General features: G+C 45.3%; 1 protein-coding gene across 2 annotated transcripts; it reads left to right on the top strand.

The window, feature by feature from the left end:
* On the top strand, positions 1-16,577 carry LOC119383230 (adenosine deaminase). 2 transcript variants are annotated; one of them, XM_049412455.1, is made up of 9 exons: positions 1-242; positions 5,220-5,281; positions 6,453-6,575; positions 7,511-7,740; positions 9,628-9,752; positions 11,000-11,247; positions 14,404-14,530; positions 16,201-16,301; positions 16,379-16,577. In XM_049412455.1, the coding sequence occupies exons 1-9, from the start codon at positions 57-59 to the stop codon at positions 16,515-16,517; spliced, it is 1,341 nt and encodes a 446-aa protein (XP_049268412.1). In that variant the 5' UTR covers positions 1-56; the 3' UTR covers positions 16,518-16,577. The 2 variants fall into 2 exon arrangements, with proteins under 2 accessions (XP_049268412.1, XP_037507199.1); XM_037651271.2 differs by having other exon boundaries at positions 16,373-16,577.
* Positions 16,578-22,421: the final 5,844 nt, after the last annotated feature.

The following is a 22,421-nucleotide window of genomic DNA, read 5'->3' as shown; positions in this document are numbered from 1 at the left end:
TAATCATGAACACACTCGCCCAAGCAGCCGTTTAAACAAAGTTTACTTTGACAGTGATGAGGTTTCCAACGCTCCAGGTTATGCTAGTTTTTTTATTCAGCCAAAGGTCGGATACTTTTCTAACAGACCTCGTACACGGCGCTAGTCACAGTTATTTCTTTAGCAGAACCCGGTGGACAAGGTTGACACACGCAATGAGTTTTCTCAAGCATTTTGATGCTTCCATGATACCTCGGACGAGGGTAAGTACTCTAGCATTGTTACACGCAGACAAAGATGTATTCCGCTGTTAACACGCAAGCTAGCTACACATAAACGCGCGACCTCACCTTTTTCATCATATTTTATGATTACGTGACATTCACATACCTTAGCGTTTCATACGGGATTTGGAAGGGCAGTTGTCCAATTGTGTAATACACCTACAAAGATACCGCGTATAACAACGTATCGCTTATAACGATCAAATTCTTCCGATTTTTCAACTTTCCCCATTGTCCCATGCTCAAACAACATATAATTATACAGTTATCGGCGACGTATCGAGTACGATAGAATGCTGGCCACCCGAAAGGTGCTTGCCAGAAAAATTTTACTTCAAGTTTGACAAAAATAATATACATTCAAAAGAATGACGTGAAAACTGCAAAACGTGAATTATGCTTATCCACCTGGTTCCCAGACGGCACAGAGGAATCGATCTTGTACGCTGTTGACCCTAACCTTGAGTGCCAATTGAACCCCCAGCTCCCAAGACGTATCGACACACTCATTCATCGCTTAAGGCTCGGAACCGCTTTCACAAAACACTTCTTATTTCGGATTCAGCGTGCGTCATCGTCAACATGTTCGTGCGGCCACGACGACGAGGATATGCATCATCTGTTGCTCGACTGTCCCAAGCACGACACACATAGACAGCGACTCGAGCAGGAACTTCACACGCTGGACTCTGAGCGAACGTTTTCATTAGCGAAAATACTAGGCCCATGGCCGTATAAGATAAACCGCCAAGCAATTAAAATGCTTGAACGTTTTTTTTTTGTTTTTTTTTTGAAGACAGCAATATTTGCGATGGTTACTGAGCGGACTATATTGAAAGACTACACCGCGATGGTATGTGCACTCTGCTGAAACGAGAGTTCTTGAACTTGTAGGACTGCGTATTATATATATATATATATATATATATATATATATATATATATCCTAACGACTATGTAGAAAAGGGTAGCCGTCACCAAGCAATGGTGACCACAACTCCTTCGTTTATTTTCTATTTCAACAAAAAAAGTAAAGTTAAAAATGGCGCAGACAGGTCGCTGTGCGGAAACCTGTGAAGAGGCATTGCATGCGACAATGTCGCCCTGTCATCATCGCTTTCATTGCAGGGGGGAAAGGAAGAGCTTGCTTGGGCGCCACCGCACGAGGCGCACAACACTGGCAAAGGTTTTTAACATTAGTTTCTGCGCACTTGTGCGTTCGTGAAAGATGGCGTTGACTAAGTGCAACGCGATATCTCTTGGCGTGAAGCAACGAATTCATCGGGATTTCCCGCATGCAACATGGTTGGAAGCCTCACGAAAAAATATGGGCTTTCGTAGACGACGATTTCAATGATACTAAAGTCCGCGGACGGATGGATGAAAGAACTTTATTGAGGTCGATTAGATTGCACTAGTTTCCTAGTCCGAAGCTGGCCTCTCCCACGTTTGGACGTCCTCAAGAAGTCAGTTTTTCACAAATTTGTTTTTTTTTAGCATGCTTATATGATTTTACGTCTACTTATGTGGCCCGTAATAAAGTATTCAGTGTTCTTTATCGTGATTTGCGTTATCCAACCAGATTCATTTATCGTTGGTGAGTAACTAGGCCTACATGCACGGGGAAACGTGTTGGTATGTTCTTCGGCGAGTGTACAGACATGCGGCCCTCGCAGGTGCACCGGCCACGTGCGCATTCGTACGCGCCTTTTTCCAGTAAATGATGCTTCCTCGATAGCAGGCTTCTCGGCAATCACCCGCTTCTGATATGGCAATCTGACCCTTTCATCGAGGTCGCTTGTCATCTCATGTCGCCACATTTTATTGTTGGCTGGAATAAACGCGACCATGGTTGTCGCTTGTGGAAACTGAAGTGTTGAGCTGCTGAGCACGTAGATGAAGCATTGCGCAATGAGAAAGAAAGAAAGAAAGAAAGAAAGAAAGAAAGAAAGAAAGAAAGAAAGAAAGAAAGAAAGAAAGAAAGAAAGAAAGAAAGAAAGAAAGAAAGAAAGAAAGAAAGAAAGAAAGAAAGAAAGAAAGAAAGAAAGAAGGGAGGCTAAACAGAAAAGTTTCGGTTTGGCTACCCTATGTGAGGGATTGAGGTGAAGAAAAAAAGCAAGAAAGAAATTTACGTCAGGCACGCAGACGCAAAGCTTCGCTCACCCCATTTTCCCGGTAGGGGAAGGGCTCACGAATTTTGTTTTAATTGTACATTTTATGGACACCCGGTGAGAAGCTGCTTCCTACATGCAGCTCGAACACAACGCTGTAACTATCGGCCGCACGCCATTCGGACAGATGCATTGTATGAGCTACACACACAATAACACCAGCAATTGTCTAACGACGGTGATTGAATGATGCTGAATCCGACGTATTTCTGTACGGGCCTCACTAGGCTAATTTTACACGAACTCATATAAATAACGAAGGGACACTTGTAGCATAGACAAGTATAACAAGTCACAATGTCCTTGAGAAAGCTTTTCAAATAAATAAAGTTGTTCCATCGGTATCGCATTTGAAATCTGTCTAAAAGAAATAATTTTTATGAAGAATATGGAACTACGCCAATCGCACGGTGGCGAGTGTTTGTGGTGTGTGTTATGCGCAACAAAGAAGCTTACCTTATTCAGAATGTCGCGTATCATAAGCATGCGCACTACGGAACAGTTTAGTCTGAACAAAGAAAATAGTTGGATGGTATTAGGCTGAACGGAGCTACTGTACATGCGCAATATATTGTGTGAGTACAGCTCGGTGGCATTGCCGACATGAAAAGCAATTATGTAACGGATTGGTGCCTGTGTTTCAATAGGAGCGGGAAGCGGGAAGGGGGGTGGTAGGTCGCTGATTAAAGGTATCGCTCGTTTACTTCAATAACAAGCACGTCAGTATCAGTTTGCTTTGTACTTCTGTCCCATACACTAAGACATCTCGGTTTTCTTCCCGTGCGTCTTTCTCTTCGCGCTACGTGATTACAAATTTAATCAAGTAGCCTTGTAGTATAGCTAATTTAGTGACACTTCTACACTGAACAGATGTCGTCAGTTATAGCAAAGACAGTCATTTATCTAGATCTGACGTATATATGCCCCTAAAATGACCTGCCATGAGGAAGTCATTACCACTTAGCGCCCTTCACGGACACCAGCATTTCTTTGAACATTGACAGTCAAAAAATTCGGCAGACCCCACGCCTTGTGAGAATGGGTGTCACGCGAAGCATTCAGCCAGTAGCTCTATGCTGCATTTTTTGGCTTTGAGCCAAGCGTTACGAGGTGGATCGACGTGTTTTTTTTTTGTAAATGGAGGAGTTGTGTGTACACTGTCGTCCTTTATGAAAGGAAACACGCGAGCGCGTGGTCTGCGCTCTGCGGCTGCAGCCTACAGCACCATCAACCGACAGCTAAAGAAATCTCGTCCGCTTTTGGCGTCATCTATTGGCAAACAAAACAACGAGTCATGGCCGGTGGCCAAGCGCTGCTAGATTACGCCCCCGCTTCGGTCTCGAAGCGGGCGATGCTGCCAAAAGTGGGCGTGCTTTCTTTAGCTGTCCGTTGACGGTGCAGTAGGCAGCTGCCACAGAGCGCAGGCTTGGCGCTCGCGTGTTCCCTTTCATAATGGCCGACAGTGTAGGTCATGGGCTTACCAGGCACGTCGACTACACTGACGTTTAAGTGGTAACTTAAGGTCTGACGTAGTATCAGCACTCGCGTTAGAGCACAGACGTCTGTGCTATCTAAACGAAGTCCGCGCTACGGCGCGATTACGTGATAATGCGTAACTTTCGTTAGCCTATTTATTCGGTGCGAGCAACGCTTGACTATAGCTTGCTGAATAATAGGAATGCTAATGTAACGTTTATTAGACTGCTATAAAAGCGGAGCCAACACTCGAACCACAATTGACGTTAAACCGAAACGACGCCTGTATCGTAGGAGTACATATGTAGAGTTTATTGCTTTGTTATAAAATTATATAGCCAGCACTAGAACCACAATTGACGTTGCACCGCCATTAAGCCTGTATGGGGTCTTTTCTAAAGCAATTTCTGGAACTGGCTTGGCTCTGTGGTAGAATACCTGACTGCCAAACATAATGCTAGGATCCTATTTTTTTTATTCTTCGCATTCGTCTGGTCCACGCTGCTGGTGTCGGGTTTTCTTAACCTTCTCGCATGTAAATTACCAATGCCTGTTCTCACCGTTCCTGGGTAGATGTAGACTGTCACTTACCTGTGGCGAATACCCGTATACCACAGCCCGTGGTATACGGGTATGTGCCACACGTGTCTGGAGGAAAGGGTTTGACGACATACACTACAGGATTCTCACGTTATTCATGGCATGACCCGACAGTCACATTCGTCAAATCCTCTTACCCTCCCATGCCAATTTTGGTCCACAATAATCAAGGAGGTGATCACGAGAGCACTAGATAGATAGATAGATAGATAGATAGATAGATAGATAGATAGATAGATAGATAGATAGATAGATAGATAGATAGATAGATAGATAGATAGATAGATAGATAGATAGATAGATAGATAGATAGATAGATAGATAGATAGATAGATAGATAGATAGATAGATAGATAGATAGATAGATAGATAGATAGATAGATAGATAGATAGATAGATAGATAGATAGATAGATAGATAGATAGATAGATAGATAGATAGATAGATAGATAGATAGATAGATAGATAGATAGATAGATAGATAGATAGATAGATAGATAGATAGATAGATAGATAGATAGATAGATAGATAGATAGATAGATAGATAGATAGATAGATAGATAGATAGATAGATAGATAGATAGATAGATAGATAGATAGATAGATAGATAGATAGATAGATAGATACGCTCAAAGTGTCGCGTTCGGTGAGAAATGCTTGGCATTGAAAAAAATATTCCAACATCTGCTCCACGCTTTTTTCTTTAGGTTGAACTCCATCTTCACTTAGATGGCTCAATACGACACGAAACAATATGGGAACTTGCACAGTAAGTATAGAATTCCCAGAACAGTGACCTGTGCTTTTGACGTTATAGCCAACAGCGAAGCACAATAGACTGAATCACTGAATAAAGATTGCGTTTGCAAATTAGTTTTCCCCGTAAAAGTAGAATGGTCGCATTTAATAGAGCGACAGAAATGAATTGCCGCCATAGAAGGAGCGCCACGACATTTTTGTTTGCAGCCATATTGTGTAAGTTGTTCCTTGCGCAAATATTTATCTAGAAGGGTCTTCGTAAAAATATTCCTATAAAAAGAATCTAAGAGCGCGAAATCTATTGAACTTTTTTTATTATGAAGACTTGCGCATATTTTACTTCTTCGCCATGACGTAACACGATAACCTGCCACGTTTATTGTTTTAGCCAGCCAGGCATAGACGTGGGTGCAATGATCGATGTCTTGGATACAGTTAAAATGGCGACAGTTCAGTAAGGCGCCTGTGGGCATTTATTATCACATCTTCATCTGTACATTATCATCACCATAATGCGTTTGCTTATGCATCCTCATCTTCGTCGTGTATCATCGTCATCATTGTGGGTTCACCGTGCCTGTTGGCTGCCGGGTCTTCGGGCCAAATAAACGTCTGCCCAACCAAGAACTCATACGCCATGTGTGTTCTCTTCACGAGCAATGTAGACTTAGACTCGGTCGTTACCACAGTCGCAATATAGCGCAGTATACATAGGTTGCGTGTATGGAGGTATACTGCTCAAATTCGGCGCAACTGAAAGAATAGGAGTGGCACAAGAACCGACATTTTGATGCCCAACTATGGTTACAACATTCAGCAAGAACCAAGAGTGGAACATTTATAAACAGCAAGCGCATAAGGAGTTTTTCAAGAATACTCTTTAAAAAAGCTGATGCCTATATTTAGCTCAATCGCAAACCACTTAGCAAAACGGCATGACCAAATAAAACCACGACGTATCGTTTCTTGGTCCAACGTCTACAAATTCACCCCCAGATGCCTTGTATCAGCATAAATAGTAGGGAATCCCACTACAAATAATATTCACAGCATGTCTTGCGTGTTGTTGAGAGGAAATGTCTTCGTTGGGCTGTAACTTAGTGTGAACATTTATTTCCGCGTTACCAATCGAATTTATTATAATTGAGGGTTTTGTGCGTTTCTTTTCCCTTTTGTCATAGAAAAAAGAGAATCAACCTCGGAGTTAAATCTCTCGCTGACCTTCAAACGAAACTCATCAAGGTGGACTCGACTACCCTGGCAGATTTTCTCGATCGCTTTGCGGTATTTATGCCAACTGTTGTGTAAGTATACGGGTACATCTTACTTGTGTCAACGAGGTACAGAGTGTACCGCGTACAGAGTTTTGTATTCTGCAGCTGTTTTTGTTATAATTGTTGGTGTTTAACGTCCCAAAACCACGATATGATTATGAGAGACACCGTAGTGGAGGACTCCAGAAATTTCGACCACCTGCGGTTCTTTAACGCGCACCTAAATCTATGCACACGGGCCTCAAGCATATTCGCCTCCATCGAAAATGCGGCCGCCGCGGCCGGCATTCGATCCCGCGACCTGCGGGACAGCAGTCGAGCGCCATAACCACTAGACCGCGGTGGTGCTCATATTCGGCTTGCACGGTGGCGGGTAGCTGTTTTTGTTTCGCAGTGAAGCATACATCCATATGATTTCTTTAATTTGCACAAGACGAATTTTGACCGCATGGGGTTCTTTAACGTGCACCTAGCTAAAGCTAAGCACATGGATGTTCTTAGATTTCGCTCCCACTGAAATGCGCTAGCCGCGGCCGCTATTCTTTACTTTATACGAAGTATATATATTTTTAAGCTCATTCAGGCTTTCGCGTAGTCTTTAGTCTATAACCTTTTAGCCGGATGCTTATTCAGGCTTTTGTGTAATCTTTAGTCTACAATCTTCTAGCCGACAGATGTGTGTTTTGTATTGTTTGGTTAAGCTCTACAGAACATAACCATGTTATGTATCACACGTAGGCTTTAAACACCTTCTGCACAAGCCTGTCGTCTATGTTTCAATCTTTTGCACAGGCTAGAGGAACATTGAAGGAAGTGCAAGACTTTCGTATGCACTTCCTTCGAAATTTGTTCACTTGAAAGTAGTCGTTCCTGCACTTTGGGAAAACGTTACTTATTTCTTCTCTTTTTTTGTTTTTTTTTTATTTCTTTAGTACTACCTGGGTGCTTTCCTATTTCTTTTGCAGTGGCGATTTGGAGGCTGTCGAAAGAATTTCGTACGAATTGTGCGAAGACCAGGCGAGAGAGGGCGCTGCGTACTTCGAGGCCCGATATTCTCCCCATTTCCTAGCATCGAAAGAGAAGTGCGTGACGCCAAAGCAAGTCGTGGAAGCCGTTAACTGCGGCCTGAGGAGAGGAGAATGTGATTTCCAGATAAAAGCTCGATCAATCATTGCTTGCGTCATTGGCAACGACGGTACGTGACTTGTATCGTAAATTCTCTGAATGTATACCACTTTGAAAAACAAGAGTCGTCGAATGTAGCTGGCGAGCGTTTGGATGTCGTTTCCGAAGCCTTTGAACAAATGGACAATAGCAGTCTCCCGATGTGTAGCGAAATTACTTCCGCTCGCTTTAGGTGGCCTAATTGTTAGATGTCATGTTCGTTGGCGTGGCCAGGAGGGGGCGGGGGGGTTCAATTCCCCTCCCCCCCCCCAGGCAATTATTTTTTCAGTTTTGGACGTTATATATACAGGCACTTTTACAAACGCACGCACGAACACGCATAAAGGGTGGTTAACCACCCCAACCTCTCACCAAAAAAAAAAAAAAAAAGCTCCTGGTCATGTTATCTGTGTTCTTCAATTTTACTCGTAGCTTTTTTCTGCCCAATCACTTTGACATTTTCTGTTGTCTGAATACAGTGTCACTATCTCTCGGAACATATGCGCTGTCTCTTCACACTAATATTTTTAGAATTGGCAGCAACATTTCGAGAAAATAGATACACGTGATTATAAATGAAATTGTTACTCATATTACAACTCATGATATTTTTGCTGCTAATATTTACTGATGCCCCAGTATTCTAGAGTTCTGCTCTAAAAGCCTTCATGCTAGGATTGAAGTGAAACCACTAATTCAGAAAGCTCAGACAGCAGTGTCTTCGTGCGGAGCGAGCTGTGTTAATTCGAAATTACAAGCCTGTGGGCCTAAATGTTTATATTGGCTCTATTAAACAATCTCGAAAAGTTTGTGTCACAGCATTATGTTTACTTTCACCAAACATATGATTGGTGAGAAAGGCAACTGAGTTTTACCACTCCAGACACGTGGGCATTCCTAGTAGCAAACTGCGGCCCTTAAGAAAAGCATTGATGATACAAATCGCTGAGATAGTCTTCCTAGAGCCAACCAAGGCCAATCGTGACTTCTGGGTCTTCCGAGCGTACTTGCCGGAGCGCCGACCATCCTCCACGGTGGACAGTACGTTTCCGACCGTACAGAAGGTCGAGGCCCAGAATGATCGTGTCTAAAGTCACTTCATAATATTTTCCGATAAAGTTGGCGAAGGCGATTCAATCAAAGTTCTTTATGCATGCCTTGGAGACATGCATTCAATCTCTCGAGTTATTGGAGTATTTCATTTTATCCGGTGTGAACATTTAAATGACATGAAGTTTCCCGCGGTAGAATATTATTTAGTGTTCCAATGCAGCAGTAATTATTAGTTCCATTATTTTTGGAATTTCGCGTATTCTTTGTGGCCTCGTTGCAGTAGTCAATGAGCTCTCGGCTACGAAAAAAATGTAATAAATAGCCTGCTTTCATGAAAATATTACTGATTTATTTCACTGTACTCTGTAAAAGCGTAACAGAAGTTACGTATTATTTACTCTGTTTTAAGCCTGCCTGTATGCTTTATTTTTCTGTCTCTCTCTTCCCTTCACGTTCTTTTGTTTATCACTTTTTTCTGTATTTGTTGTGTCTTGTATGACTTTTTAATTGGACCAGTACAAACGCTTATTAGCTCTTTTTGGGCACTATGATGAAGCTGTCATTCATACTATTTCTGTCGCTACGTGTCCACTACAAAACAGCAAAAGCTTTTCTGGCGTTCTTCTTGTTGTTCTTGTCCTAGCTTGCTGATGGTCTTGTCTGTACATTTCAAAAGTGTAAGGCAACAGCCCTACAACTAAAATAAAAAAACGACTGTAGGCAAACACACAGCTGTTGCCCTGAACGCCTCTTGAATGCCGGGTTACTGTCGCATTAACTGCAGTAAACGGTACAATCGTAAAACGTTTTCATTTAAAAGAAACCACTAAAGTTACTAAACAAGCTCTCTCTCTCTCTCTTTCAGATTGGTCCAGGGAGTGTTTGAAATTCTGCGAGGAATACCAAAATAAAGGCGTTGTTGGTATCGACATTGCGAAGGACGAAGCAAAGCTGCCTGAATTTACGAAGGGAGAACTTGCAGTTTACGAGGTGCGCCAACCTGGGCTTGAATAGCCAAAGCCACTTAATTACGAAATATTCCGCAGCGGGAGCCTCCGAATTTATTTTCACAATGAATCATTCTACTGCACAAAGCACTGACACTGGGATGCCTCGGTGTATTCAACTTCCCTTCTCAGTCTTACGGTTGAAAAGAACATTAAGAAATGTATTCATAGCCCAAAGAGAAAATATTGTAGCGTTAACTGCCGGTAATTGATATATTTATCCAATATATATGAAGATGTGCAGGGTATTTTTAGCTGCGTTCGATTATTTGCAAATAGAAATAGGAAGAGACAAGTTCTTGAAATCGGGTTAAGGACCAGTCAATTTGTATTCGAATCCGGAACTTATCATTCGAAAATTGTTCCGTGCTTGTTTCTGCTGGAACATGAGGAATAGTAGCTCATCAGGGAGTCCGTGGAAAAACATTTATGTAACTAGGGGCTCTTTCGTATGCTTCTGCGGCTGGAAGGTCCCAGTTACTGTGCAGAAACACTAGCTACTTCCCGGGCAAAGGTATGAACACTAAGGTACTGGTTCATAAAGTGTAGTTACAAAATAAGATTGTGTTCCTGTCAGGCAGCCTGCGCATTTCTTCTGTCGGTTCATGCAGACCGGCATATCAGTTTCCCATGTCGCTGTGGACGATTATGAGGCGCGATGATTAAGCACGTCATAGTGGGTTTCCGCAAATTTCGCCTATCTGGTGTGATTAGAAGTGCAATTGAACAAGCTTAAGCGAATGTGTAGCAGTATACCAGACAATGGAAGCATTTTGATGAATTGCCGCCTCAAAGCACGAGCTGTATTTAGAATACACTTGAACATAGCACGAGTGTTCTTCCTGTCATGTGATCCGCCTCGGTGGTACAGTGGCTACGGTGCTGCGCTGCTGACCCGAAGGTTGCGGGTTCGATCTTGGTCGCGGCGGTCGCAATTCGGTGGAGGCGAAATGCTAGAGGCCCGTGTACTTAGATTTAGGTGGACGTTACGGAACCCCAGGTGGTCCAAATTTCCGGAGCCCTCCACTACGGCGTTTCTCATAATCATATCGTGGTTTTGAGATGTAAAACCTCAGATATTATTATCCTTGTCATGTGACATTCGAAATCAAAAGAAAATGAGTGATGGTTAAGGTAATGAGCCCAACCTAGCCATGGCGATCGTGTTTGAAGAACATAAGCATTTTTTATATTTGCATGGCATTCTTTATATTTATTCCATCACTGCAGAGAGCAAAACATTTGGGCATAAGCAGAACAGCACATGCGGGTGAAAGTGGCGGCTACCAATCCGTCATGGATGCAATGGTCAAGCTTCACTGCGACAGGGTAGGCCACGGATACCGAGTCTTCCAAGATCCTACCGGAAAAACATTCAAGATGGCGCAAGAAAAGAACCTCCACTTCGAGGCCTGCCCTTACTCCAGTGTTCTAACCGGTGGCTGCCCTCTGAGCTCACAAAAGCACTCGATTATCAGGTAGGCACTTTAGTTGCAACTAGTAATGGTCAATTATACTATCCCTTCTGATGACCTATGCATGCACTTATCCTGAAGGGAAATGATTGTTAGATTCATCATGAAACCTGCTACAGCACTTTAACACTTGTCGGCGTGCACGTCCGCAATCAGAAGAATTCGAAACTTTAGGTAAACTGTGTGAAATAAGTATTACAGACTTAAGCGTCGTCATTTACTTGCTCTACCTGCGAAGAAATACATGCGGCCACTGCAAAAACTGAAAGCACTTTCACTATATATGATTAGCGCTATAGGATAACATTGAATGTCGCATAAAGCTAAAATCCGTCTACTCATAGAAGTGGTAGCGCAGAATGGTTGTCCATTTAAAGGCATGCCTTGTGTACGGGCCTGTGGAACCATACGCAGGCATGACACATTAGGCAGCTGTGAACACAAAATATAGTTACCTTAAATGATCGGGAAAGAGATGTAGGCCCGTATTCACAAACCAACCTTATCCTTATCTTTTGCCCTCCTTACCTTTTCGGCACCTTAACGCGTTTCATAAACAAACCTTATGCCGCAATCCAACCTTTCCTTAACCTTATCGCCGTGAAAAGGTGGTGTTCGATAAGGTAGCCCGGCAGGTACCTTAGGGCGCCACTTATGCGGCGCGCTACGGCTGATTACGCAAGAAACTTTACAAAATCATTAAAGTAAAGGTGACGTACGCTACCGGCCTCCATATGTGCAATTAACGCTGCGAGTGCTTGGGAACCGTCCGAATTCCATGGAAGGGTTCAGCGACGGTGTGTTGCTGAGCAGATTCTGCTTCTCGAAGCGAGGACTTCATGTTCCCGAGCTTGCCGCTGGAAACGAGCCCCAACAACGTCGGTTTTCCCGTGCCACCACTCCTTCAGCTGCTGGTGGCGCAATGTTGCTACGGCGCAGGCACTTTTCAAATTGTCACTGGTGACTTGGTGGACATACCCTAGCCGTGCTGCCCCGCATTATTAAACGTGTGAAAAAATCAGTGCGGGTACGGTGGCGAAGCGAACATGTTTCACTGCAGAATGGGATATTTTTTACCCATATCTGCACTCACGTAGCTGCAGCTGCTCGGTGCGCACGTCGCTCTAGCTGCTTTGAGCTGCTCCCACTTTCTCGTGTTGTCTTTCACTAACACCGCGTGCTATCACAATGCGATGCTTTCAAGTGGATTACAAGCGCTGGATCTTCAGTGAAATTCAATTTTCGTCTTCCTGTCGCACTCAATAACAAGCGTATGACCCACGCAAACAGCCACACACGCACACACGCAGGCAGACGGAGAAAAACCGCTCGCAATTCACGCGCATGTCGGCGCCCTCGTAGAAACCAGCGCTTCGTGGACCGGCGCGTCTGCCTCCGCGTGTGGCGGCGCGTCTACGCGAGCCGCCGGTTGCTATGACAACGGTAAAACGTTAACAAAGAAAAGGAGCAAAAGGCGCAGTAAGACGGCGCGCTTTCTTACCGAAACTTGCACGGTCATGCGTTCCTGTATTTGTATTATTGTTTTGAGGAGCGTGCAGTTATTTTTTCTTGCTAATAAACCAACAATGAGCCAGGATAAGTTCATAGCCTCGCTCCCATGCTCGTTCCTTATGACGACAAGGCCGCCTTCCGTAAGGCTGCCTTAAAACCGAATAAGGCGAGTTTATGAAACGCACAGCGACCTTTCCTTATCCTTACACTTTTCCCTTCCTTACGAAAGGCCGCCTTATAGCGTTAAGATAAGGTTGGTTTGTGAATACGGGCCGTAGTATCTTTCACTTGCGGTTTCCTCGTAGTGACCATGTGGTAGAGGTACAATTTTGTTTCTAAAAATGTGAAAAGTTTTGACTGAAGTAAACTTTTATACCTTTACTGTTAATTTTTAGCGTAGTGGGAAGTGAAAGAATGTTATCAGACGTGACGATTAGGATAGAGGGCATGATGAAACATACAGTCACTTATCAGGTAGACCACTTAAGGTGAGTCAGGACACGAATTCACCTAATGCGCAAACGAAATGCTTTCGGGAAAACAAAATTGACAAGTTTGCATTCAAACTTACTCTTTTCCTATAGCCCTCTCCGGCTGGCGCTTATTACGTATGGATCGGTTAACTCACTCTGCCAAAATTGTAGGGCACGAGAATTGGCCGCACAAAATCGCATTTGTGGGGCTATGAAGGCTTCTCCCCCCCCCCCCCCCCCCCAAGAAAGAAATGTTCCTGCCAGTTCTCTCACAGCGTGGAAGGAGCTCATTAAAACGTACGCCTATTAAGAAACAAACATTTACCTATTGCTGCCTCGACAGAGAGGTTCACTGCACACGTGGAGCCACCCTGAGGACCGCGCCATCTAAAACTAAGTAAATAAAATTGATTCATACTTACTTGAAAAGGAAAAAAGTATTCTGCTTTAATACGGCAAGACGTTGTGCTGCTGTTTGTACGCCAGAATAATATAAGACATCGTAACATATGTTGTAATATAGGTTGTGATGGTGCTGCTGCAGAGGGGCATATACCCATGCCATACGCAGACTGTAATCCGCCTTTCTCACGGTGCCACGGCGCATGCGCCCTTCCCCTGGCGGAAAAGTCGCGAAACGCAGTGGTGTGGTCTCCGCACGCCTTTCGATCTCGGAGGTCTTTGTTCTGGCGAGCCCAATTGCCCCGGATCACCCCGCGAAGCTCCATCCCCCTACCAAAACTGCAGAGAGCAGCGCAGGAAAATGAAAAAGGCATATTGTACCGCCTTAGCAGGTCGTGCGTTTTAATGGGAAAACGTCAAATGGCTCATTGAGCGAAACAGCACTTAAATTGAACCAGCCTGCTATGGGGCGTTGCTTGGTGGTGGTGGTGGTGAAAACATTTATTAACAGAATTTCTGCAGAGAAGCTCCGGGTATTCGGAGGTTCTTGGCTTGCGGGGCGTTGCGCGCGATTGTTTTGAAAAGCATGCGCAATGATTTTTGAAACGCGTACCTTCTGAAGATAGCTGAATTCATAGCGCAGCGCAGCTGCCGGTTGCTGCATATTAAAATGACTGCTGTCTTGAAGGACGCCAAATGATAAATACTTTGTTCAGCGTTTCTCTGTTTCTTGTGGGCTTTCAGCGTCAAAGCTTTAATTTATAATTTACAGGTTCGCAGAGGAAGACGCCAACTTCTCAATAAGTAAAGACGACACCACTATCACCGGCAGTACTTTGGACGACGAATACGATTTCCTTAGGCAGCTTGGCTTAACTGAGGCGCACTTCATCAGGGCGGTAAGTTTCTGCAAACTCTTTCATTCATTTGACATCTAGACGCCATAATTACACTTTATACAATAATCAACACGTCTTCCAAATGATAAGGATAATAAACCGCCCTCTTTCGATGATCATGTAGTAAGGTGGGTCGAATAGGAAATTGAATTATATGTGCAACAGTTTGCTTTCGAGGTTGCAATAAAAACAAACATGTATCATTTTATGAGGTTTAGATACTGCAGTTCCGGACTAATACAAAGGCATTCCAATTTATTCGCAGGCTTCAGAATGTTTCTATTCATAATTAGCACTTTTCTATACAATATTATAGAAGGGTCTCCGCTAAGTTTGAGCAACGTAAAATGCGATTTCCTTTTTGTCGACAAAAACCTTTTAAATGCAGCCGTATAAAATGACGTCATTGCAAGCATTGCGTACGTGTTACAAAAACTGCGAAAGCAAATTTAAGCTGTCACCAGCTAGCTACTCTAGACAAATCGTGACGCGAATCTCACCAATAAAAACTTGGAGGACGCTTGAGCTTCGCTTTCAAGAGTAGAACGCGATAGCCTAACTGGACCGTGTTCGTATCGCCTTCCCAATCGCTAGGCTGGCTTCGCTTCTCGGTAGACGCCTATAACGTGCCGCAAGGAAAGCCAAAGTGCGGACACCCTCCGGCTCCATGCATGCAGCGCGACGAAACACGGCGGTGCGATGCGGTTTAAAAGCGCGCCCGTTGAATCTTTGTGCCATATTGCGGGTGATAGTCAAGCCTCTGCCACGCTGAAGAGCCTCGGAGATGTGCGTACCACCAACAGTAAATGGTGTATATAAATAGCTCGCCGTTAGTACGCTAGAGTATGTATGCGTGGTGGCCGAGCGGCTAAACGAATCACGCCACGGAGCGAGGGGTCGCTTGTTCGAATCCCCGGTCCCACCCGAACCGAAGATGTTTTTTATTTCTTTATTTGCATCTGCCTCGAATTTTCGCTCACGGACAACTCGTGATTGTTCGCTCACAACGGAAGACGCCGACACCGGATTTTCTGCGAAACGAGCTCTTTAACGCTATCGCGTTAATATGTCAATTTTCTGGCGTTGGGCACCGACTCCTAATATTTCTTATGGTGTTGTAGTCGAATTGATTTTATGCTGGTCTTTAGTTGCATGAAAACATGGGCGTGCTCAGGGTTCTCCGTTAAGGGAGGGATGGGGGAAAGGGGTAAGTTTCACCGCAGTGACGCCTACCCCCTCTATTGGTCGAGTCGAAAAAAAAAATAGCTTCGCAATTTGCACACATATGAAAGTGGAAGCGAGGACGAGCTACTCACAACGGCCTGCCTTTGGTCTTCGGCTTTCCGAGGTTAAAGGTGGGTGGTAAACAGTTCTCGGTGCGCAATATCAGGGGTCCTAGGCCGCCTTTATCGTCAAAAATCTGCATGGCCATAACTGCGCCCTTTAAACAATAGGGGTACATGTCCGACTTAGTGTGGGGAAGACTTGGCGCCCCTTCTTCGACGACTAAGCGGGGCGGTCAACTTCCCCCGCCTTCCTTGTGCACGCGCATGCCTATGCATGAAAATATGTATACATACTTATTTCTAAGAGTGCGCAGAATAACAAAAGCCACTTAACTACTCTCCAGCTGAACATTACTGAGAAGAACCTTGTTGTCTCCTGTTTAGAATCTGAACGCGGCTCGCTCATGCTTCCTGTCCGCACCGGAGAAGAAAGATCTGATCGAAAGCCTCAAGGAAGAATACGGCATCAGCCCAATGAAAGAGGCGTGAGTGGAATAAAGATGCATCCATTTGCTCTTTCGCCTGGTTTTTTTCTTAGCACGTGCTGTACTTACAGGGACAGGGACAAAAATCGCTTACGGCCAGTACAACCGGTGCCGCCTGTGCGGCCCCTGCCGCCAATACGGCATTTCCAACCAACGAACCCTGGAGGTGCTCGTAAGAAGCGGGGTTTGTTGGCAAGACTATGTTGCCCCTCCTAATCAACGGTCGCACTATTTATGGAACTTCATTTGTTTGGCTACAATAAACACCCCGCGAAGAAATAACAGCTCGTACTTATTGACTTCGTCGTGTTCTGCACTCCTGATTGACAGATAGCATGCGGCTGTATATAATCTAGAGGACCACACGCATTAATAGTAACTAAGAGCCTTATGTTAACCGAGTCAAGCGCTAGTCATTCCGCATTAGGCGCCACACACCGTATACAGTTTACTCGCTTAAGCAGAAACCGAAGGGGCAGGAGAAAGATGTTCCACTTAATAAGAAGTTTCATTTACGCGACGAACAAAAGAAATACCAAAAATACCGTGGCTGGAGGAGGAGGAGGAGGAATAAACTTTATTAAGGGAAACCAACAGGTTTAAGTGGCCGGGCCTAGGCCTCCCATGAGGGGACGTCAAGGGCTTGCCTCAACGCCGCCTCACGGGCGTGCTGGGTCGCCCAGGTTTGTTCGTCAAGAGCGGAGCTCCGCAGAGCCTCGCGGAGCCTCGACGAAAGGGTCGTGGTGTTAGTGTGTGTGTACTGTGCCGGGCACTCCCACAGCATATGCGAAAGCGTCGCCGGGTGAGTGCCACAGCACCGGCAGTCGTGGCTGGACGCGTTTAAACTATTATTGTCGAGCGATAGCTTCAACCACCGCGAAAAGCATGCCGCGGCGGTATCCCGCGCGTCGGCGCCCCCTCGCGTCAAGCAGCGGCATGCTGTCCGCATTTCCAGTTGAAGTTCCGAGCACGCGCCCGCCGGCTCGCGTCTCTCGCCAACACCTTCAAGACTCTTGTCGACCGACGGAGGGGGATGCGCGGGAGAGGAGAACAATTAAACAGGGCGCATGTCTGTTGCTAGGATGACGCACGTGAAGCAGCTGGAAGAGGAGGAAATTGACGTTGGTTGAGATCCAAGGTCAAACGCATGCACAAAGGCGTTTTCTGGGTTTGTATCGGGAGCAGTAGAGCTATCGCTCTAAAATCGCTGTATTTGAGAAATGACTTAGCAGCATATCATATTTGCTCTGAAAATCTATACTAGAACGCTAAACTTTCTCTTTAAGGCGGACCCGCCACGGTAGTCTAGTGGTTATGGCTTTTCACTGCTGACCCGCAGGTCGCGGGCGCGAATCCCGGCCGCGGCGGCCGCACTTTCTATGGAGGCGAAAATGCTCGAGGTCCGTATACTTTTTAGGTGCACTTTAAAGAATCCCAGCTGGTCCAAATTTCCGGACCCTCGATCCACTACGGCGTCTTTCATAATCATATTGTGGTTTTGGGACGTTAAACCCCAACAATTAAGGTTGCCTTTAAGGTGGGTGACAAGAACATCAAGTGATGTATTATGCCGACACGGTGCTGTGAATAAAGCAGCATAGTGACAACCAGAGCGCAGAGTTATACACTGACTACGTTGGGCCACTTTCTTTCGCGGGAGTTACTTGGCTAGCGAAGTCGTCACGATGAAAACGCCGCTTGATACACCAACACCATTGCATTACATTAGCTTCCTCGCAACTGCCTGGTGGATCAAACTTTCCCCATTGTTGATTGCGTTTACGGTCACGATCCTTACAGACGATGCGTACGTTGCGCACGTAGTCTGAACAAGGCTTAACACATTCACTACGTGTGTGTGTGTGTGTGTGTGTGTGTGTGTGTGTGTGTGTGTGTGTGTGTGTGTGTGTGTGTGTGTGTGTGTGTGTGTGTGTGTGTGTGTGTGTGTGTGTGTGTGTGTGTGTGTGTGTGTGTGTGTGTGTGTGTGTGTGTGTGTGTGTGTGTGTGTGTGTGTGTGTGTGTGTGTGTGTGTGTGTGTGTGTGTGTGTGTGTGTGTGTGTGTGTGTGTGTGTGTGTGTGTGTGTGTTGTTGTGGTGTGTGTGTGTGTGTGTGTGTGTGTGTGTGTGTGTGTGTGTGTGTGTGTGTGTGCTGCTTAACGTACACGATAATTTGCTCGAACTTACCGAGACTCGTACCGACACCATCTCAATTGCTATTACTGATTGCTGTCACCAACTTTGTGAGTATAACCACCAATGTGTGGTTTCCATCAACTATACATATGTGTGTTCGCAGCCGAATATTCCTCCGGGATCACAGCGCAAAGAAGTCATCTGGACACGTCGCAACGTCGATATTTGTAATCTGTATAGTGTCAACAAGTTTACCGCAGCTGGCCATTTTCGCGGTCGGTTATGTAACTGCAATCGGAGAAGTGTATATTGCTCTGTAAAACATTGTAAACGACGTCTTCAAAACGACTGGCAAATAAAGAAAAAGAAATTGGACAAACGACATCGGTCCGCCACTGTTTCTGGGAATATACAATAAGTGCTTGCTCTCTAGCACATGCATATGCAGACCTCCTTGCTGGCAACATTTCGACAAGGCTTAAAGAACATGCGACATTTAGCTGTTCTAAGCTTTGATCAAATCTTCGTGTCGTTCACGCAGTTACTGTTGGAAATGCTCGCCGAAACAGTGCCTTCATGAGACGCACCATGCAACCTCTAGAGCTGCGAGCATAAAAAGAGTTCTCTGACGCAGGCAAAAGTCGCCAATATAGTATTTACATACGAATCAGGAAACGACTTGAACTGACAGGCATAGGAAAACAAAAAGGTATACTACACACTCACCTCGGCTAGAGAACATTCCAAAGCCAGAAGCAATGTGAAGATCTTGTTTCTTTGGGAGCGAAACACAGTGAACGTTCTGCGACCCATGCAGCCTGCAACCACTGAACCGGCGGCAGCCAGCGGCTCCGATGGCAGGACAAGCGGCTGGCACCCGCGAGTGTATAGGCCTAAAATGTCTGCGCTGGAAAGCGCGCTTGCTCGAAGACGCAGACATGCGATAAGACTCTTTCGTAGCGCCATAGTAGCGGCCGGCAAGATCAGATAAGTCATGCCATTGACGTCAGCAGTTTTCGGACCTACATACACCTTGCTACATATTTTTCGGCACGCCGGGCGGAGCGGCGATCGGCTGTTATACCGTGGCTATGGTGCGGCGAGCAAGAGCTTTCGCGCTTTGTCGCGAGCTCGAACTCGGCGGAGCCTCTTCCCGAGGCCCTCGTGCGGTGGCCGCGCGCAGGGGTCGGCTGAGTGTCGATTATAGTTAATCGCTAAACTCATGCCAACACAGTAGTCAAGTTCGAGTTCTAGCTGAATTGACCTAGGGCCCACCACAAATACAAACTCCTGTGTGCGCCCGGATCGTTTAATTCAGCACGCGCCGTTGGCCAGTATAGCTAGCGCACGACGCATGTCGTAATCCCACAGACAGTGGAAGACACACACAAGACGACGCACACTCGCGCTGGATATGGATGCGGCAACTTGGTCTGCCATTTTACTTCGACTGTACTATTGTCATTTGTGGCTTCTGTGCTGGGACACTCGGACGGCAATATATGCAGTGCTGTAGATAAACTCGTATGCGAGTCAAATCGAGTTACTAAACACATTAACCGCTAATAATTTTTATATTATGTCTACCTGGCATAATGCTTCTTTTGTGTGCGGTCCTTTGAGAAGTTACGCAACATGGTTTCGGCTAAAATTGGGAATCATTCAAAATAACTCTTCATTCCAACTGACTCTGTAACCTGTATTAGAAGTTAAAAATTTTCAGACCATATGATCCGCCCGATTCTTGGCCGATCCCCCTGAATGGGTAGGTGCCAATCATCCCAGGAGCGTCATCATCATCATCATATGTCTCCTCATCCTCACCCATGTCTTTGGCCCTACTTGTTCACATATATGGAGTCGCGGTAACAATAACCAGTCATGATACCGTCCTTGCATACCCAGTGCATTCTGACGCAGCAGCTGCGGTATGAGACACAGTACATATGTGCGTAAATCTCTTATGCTACGGCACGGTCGCGATAGCTCTGTCTTGACGACGAATGTAGTATGGAACATCAATTTTTCGGCGGCATATTGTAACTGCGCCGAGAGCGTCCAGCCGGAATATAGGCGAACGTAGTCTTCTCACTGACTGAAGTTCGCGGTGATCAGCAGATCTTGCAAAAACTTGCCACATTAGATACTCTGCGCAGTTTACACGCGACCAGTAAACTTTATTATTTATTATTGTTAACTTTATCGCTTACATGTGAATCGAGACTATTCATTATTTGTTTACATATTTTTTCCTATCGCTAAGTCGTAGCTCAGTATACTACAAAGAAAGCCTCTTAGTTGACGAAAAATTCATACTGGTTCTCGATAAATTTGCCCTCGCGATGTCACTTGCTATAGCACCCTGGTTAGCTCAATTGGTTGAGTGACCGCACCGAAAAGGCGTTGGTCCCGCGTTGGATTCCCGGACCAGAACGCACCCAAGACGCTTTCTTTCTCAGAAATCTGTATGGATTTTCTAGTCGCCTACGGGCGGTTGTCATTTTCCCCCTTCAGTCTATTGTCTAGCATGCCCTACGCATTATATTGCCGTTTAAACGGTCGTTACCCTAACACGCGCTGTGGCAGCTCAGCAAGCATTTTTCCCTGAAGTGCGCTTCCGGGATTCCCAAAAAGATAGAAACAAGCGAGGAGGAAGAAAATTTTCTCGGCCGTGAATTCTTGAAACAGACGCTCGCCACCCTGAAGCCACTGGGCCTTGCCGTGGGGCCAAGGGACATCGTCACAAGCAGCGGGCGTCAAGTCTAGCATGAGGCTGGCAGTGTGCACCGCGGTTCTTGCCGATGACACTTCGTCTCTTTAACAGCGAAGCTGTTTAGTCTAGCCGTAATTTCTGTGTGCGGCCTATCAGAAAACTATCATCGTCATGAACGGGTATGTGCCACAAAAATTGAGCAAATCCCACTACTCACCACTGGTTCACTGAGAGAGAGAGAAAAAGCTATAGAAGGAAAGCGAAAGAGAAAAACAGAGATAAATAATGGGAATAAAGACATAAAAAGATAGAAAGAGAGAGAAAGAGAAACACAGAGAGAGAGAAAGAAAGATATACAAAAATAGAAAGATCAAGAGAGAAATAAAGAGAAAAAGAGAGAAAGAGAAACGCCGAGAAAGAAAGGGAGGAAAGAGAAATAAATATAAAAAAGCGAGAACGAGAAAGAAATAGAAAGAAACAGATACAATATAGACATCAAGAAACAGAAGAGAAAGAAAGAGAAGACAGAAAAAAATAATGAGAAAGAAAAAGGAAGGCCACCCAGCTGCGCTCTTCCTTCAGGCTTGGCATTACTAGTGCGAAGTTACCAATAGTGTCTCGTATATCATGCAGAGCAGTGGTTCTCAAATGGGGGTCCGCGGACCCTAGGGGGTCCGCGAAGCCCTTTCTATGATCCGCGAAACCCTCACCCGCTTTTTTTTTTACATTTTTTGGAGTTTAGTCCGGCCGTGACTCATATGGAGTACCGGGACCTGCTCCTGGAACTGCCGCAGCGATCCGCAATCCGCACAAGGTCGTCTCGATCACCTCCTTTCTCTCTTCCCCACACCTTCCCGAACCACGTGTCTCGGTGCCCGGCAGCCGCATTATCATATCGCCATTTTCGCTTGGCATCAGTGGCTGTGCCGTGCAGTCTCACCCGGTTGGCCTAGGTCGCGAAGCTACGTGTTCGTCTGAGTCGCGTAGCCATGTCCAAGTTACGTGGCTACAAAGAAAGTTAGGTGAAGTTTGGCTTTGTCAATATCGGCGGCAAACCGCAATGCGTTTTGTGCGGTGAAGTACTCGCTCTAAGCTCCATGGTGCCGACGAAGTTGACACGCCATCTCCGGACAAAGCATCCAAGCTACCAAGACAAGAACATAGAGTTCTTCGAAACCAAGAAACGACAGTTGGAATCCCAAAAGCTGGATAATCCAAACAAGGTGAGGTCGAAATTATCATAACACAGTTTTACGTTAATTGCGCATACGATGT

This window comes from Rhipicephalus sanguineus, chromosome 2 (assembly GCF_013339695.2).
Source record: "Rhipicephalus sanguineus isolate Rsan-2018 chromosome 2, BIME_Rsan_1.4, whole genome shotgun sequence".
Lineage (NCBI taxonomy): Eukaryota > Metazoa > Arthropoda > Arachnida > Ixodida > Ixodidae > Rhipicephalus > Rhipicephalus sanguineus.
This window is presented reverse-complemented; position numbering and strand designations above follow the sequence as displayed.

Coding starts and splice junctions, on each gene's coding strand:
- LOC119383230 (XM_037651271.2), top strand. CDS start 57: ATGAGGTTTCCAACGCTCCAGGTTATGCTAGTTTTTTTATTCAGCCAA. Junction 5,282..6,452: donor ACAATATGGGAACTTGCACA/GTAAGTATAGAA, acceptor CTTTTGTCATAG/AAAAAAGAGAATCAACCTCG. Junction 14,531..16,200: donor AGGCGCACTTCATCAGGGCG/GTAAGTTTCTGC, acceptor TCTCCTGTTTAG/AATCTGAACGCGGCTCGCTC.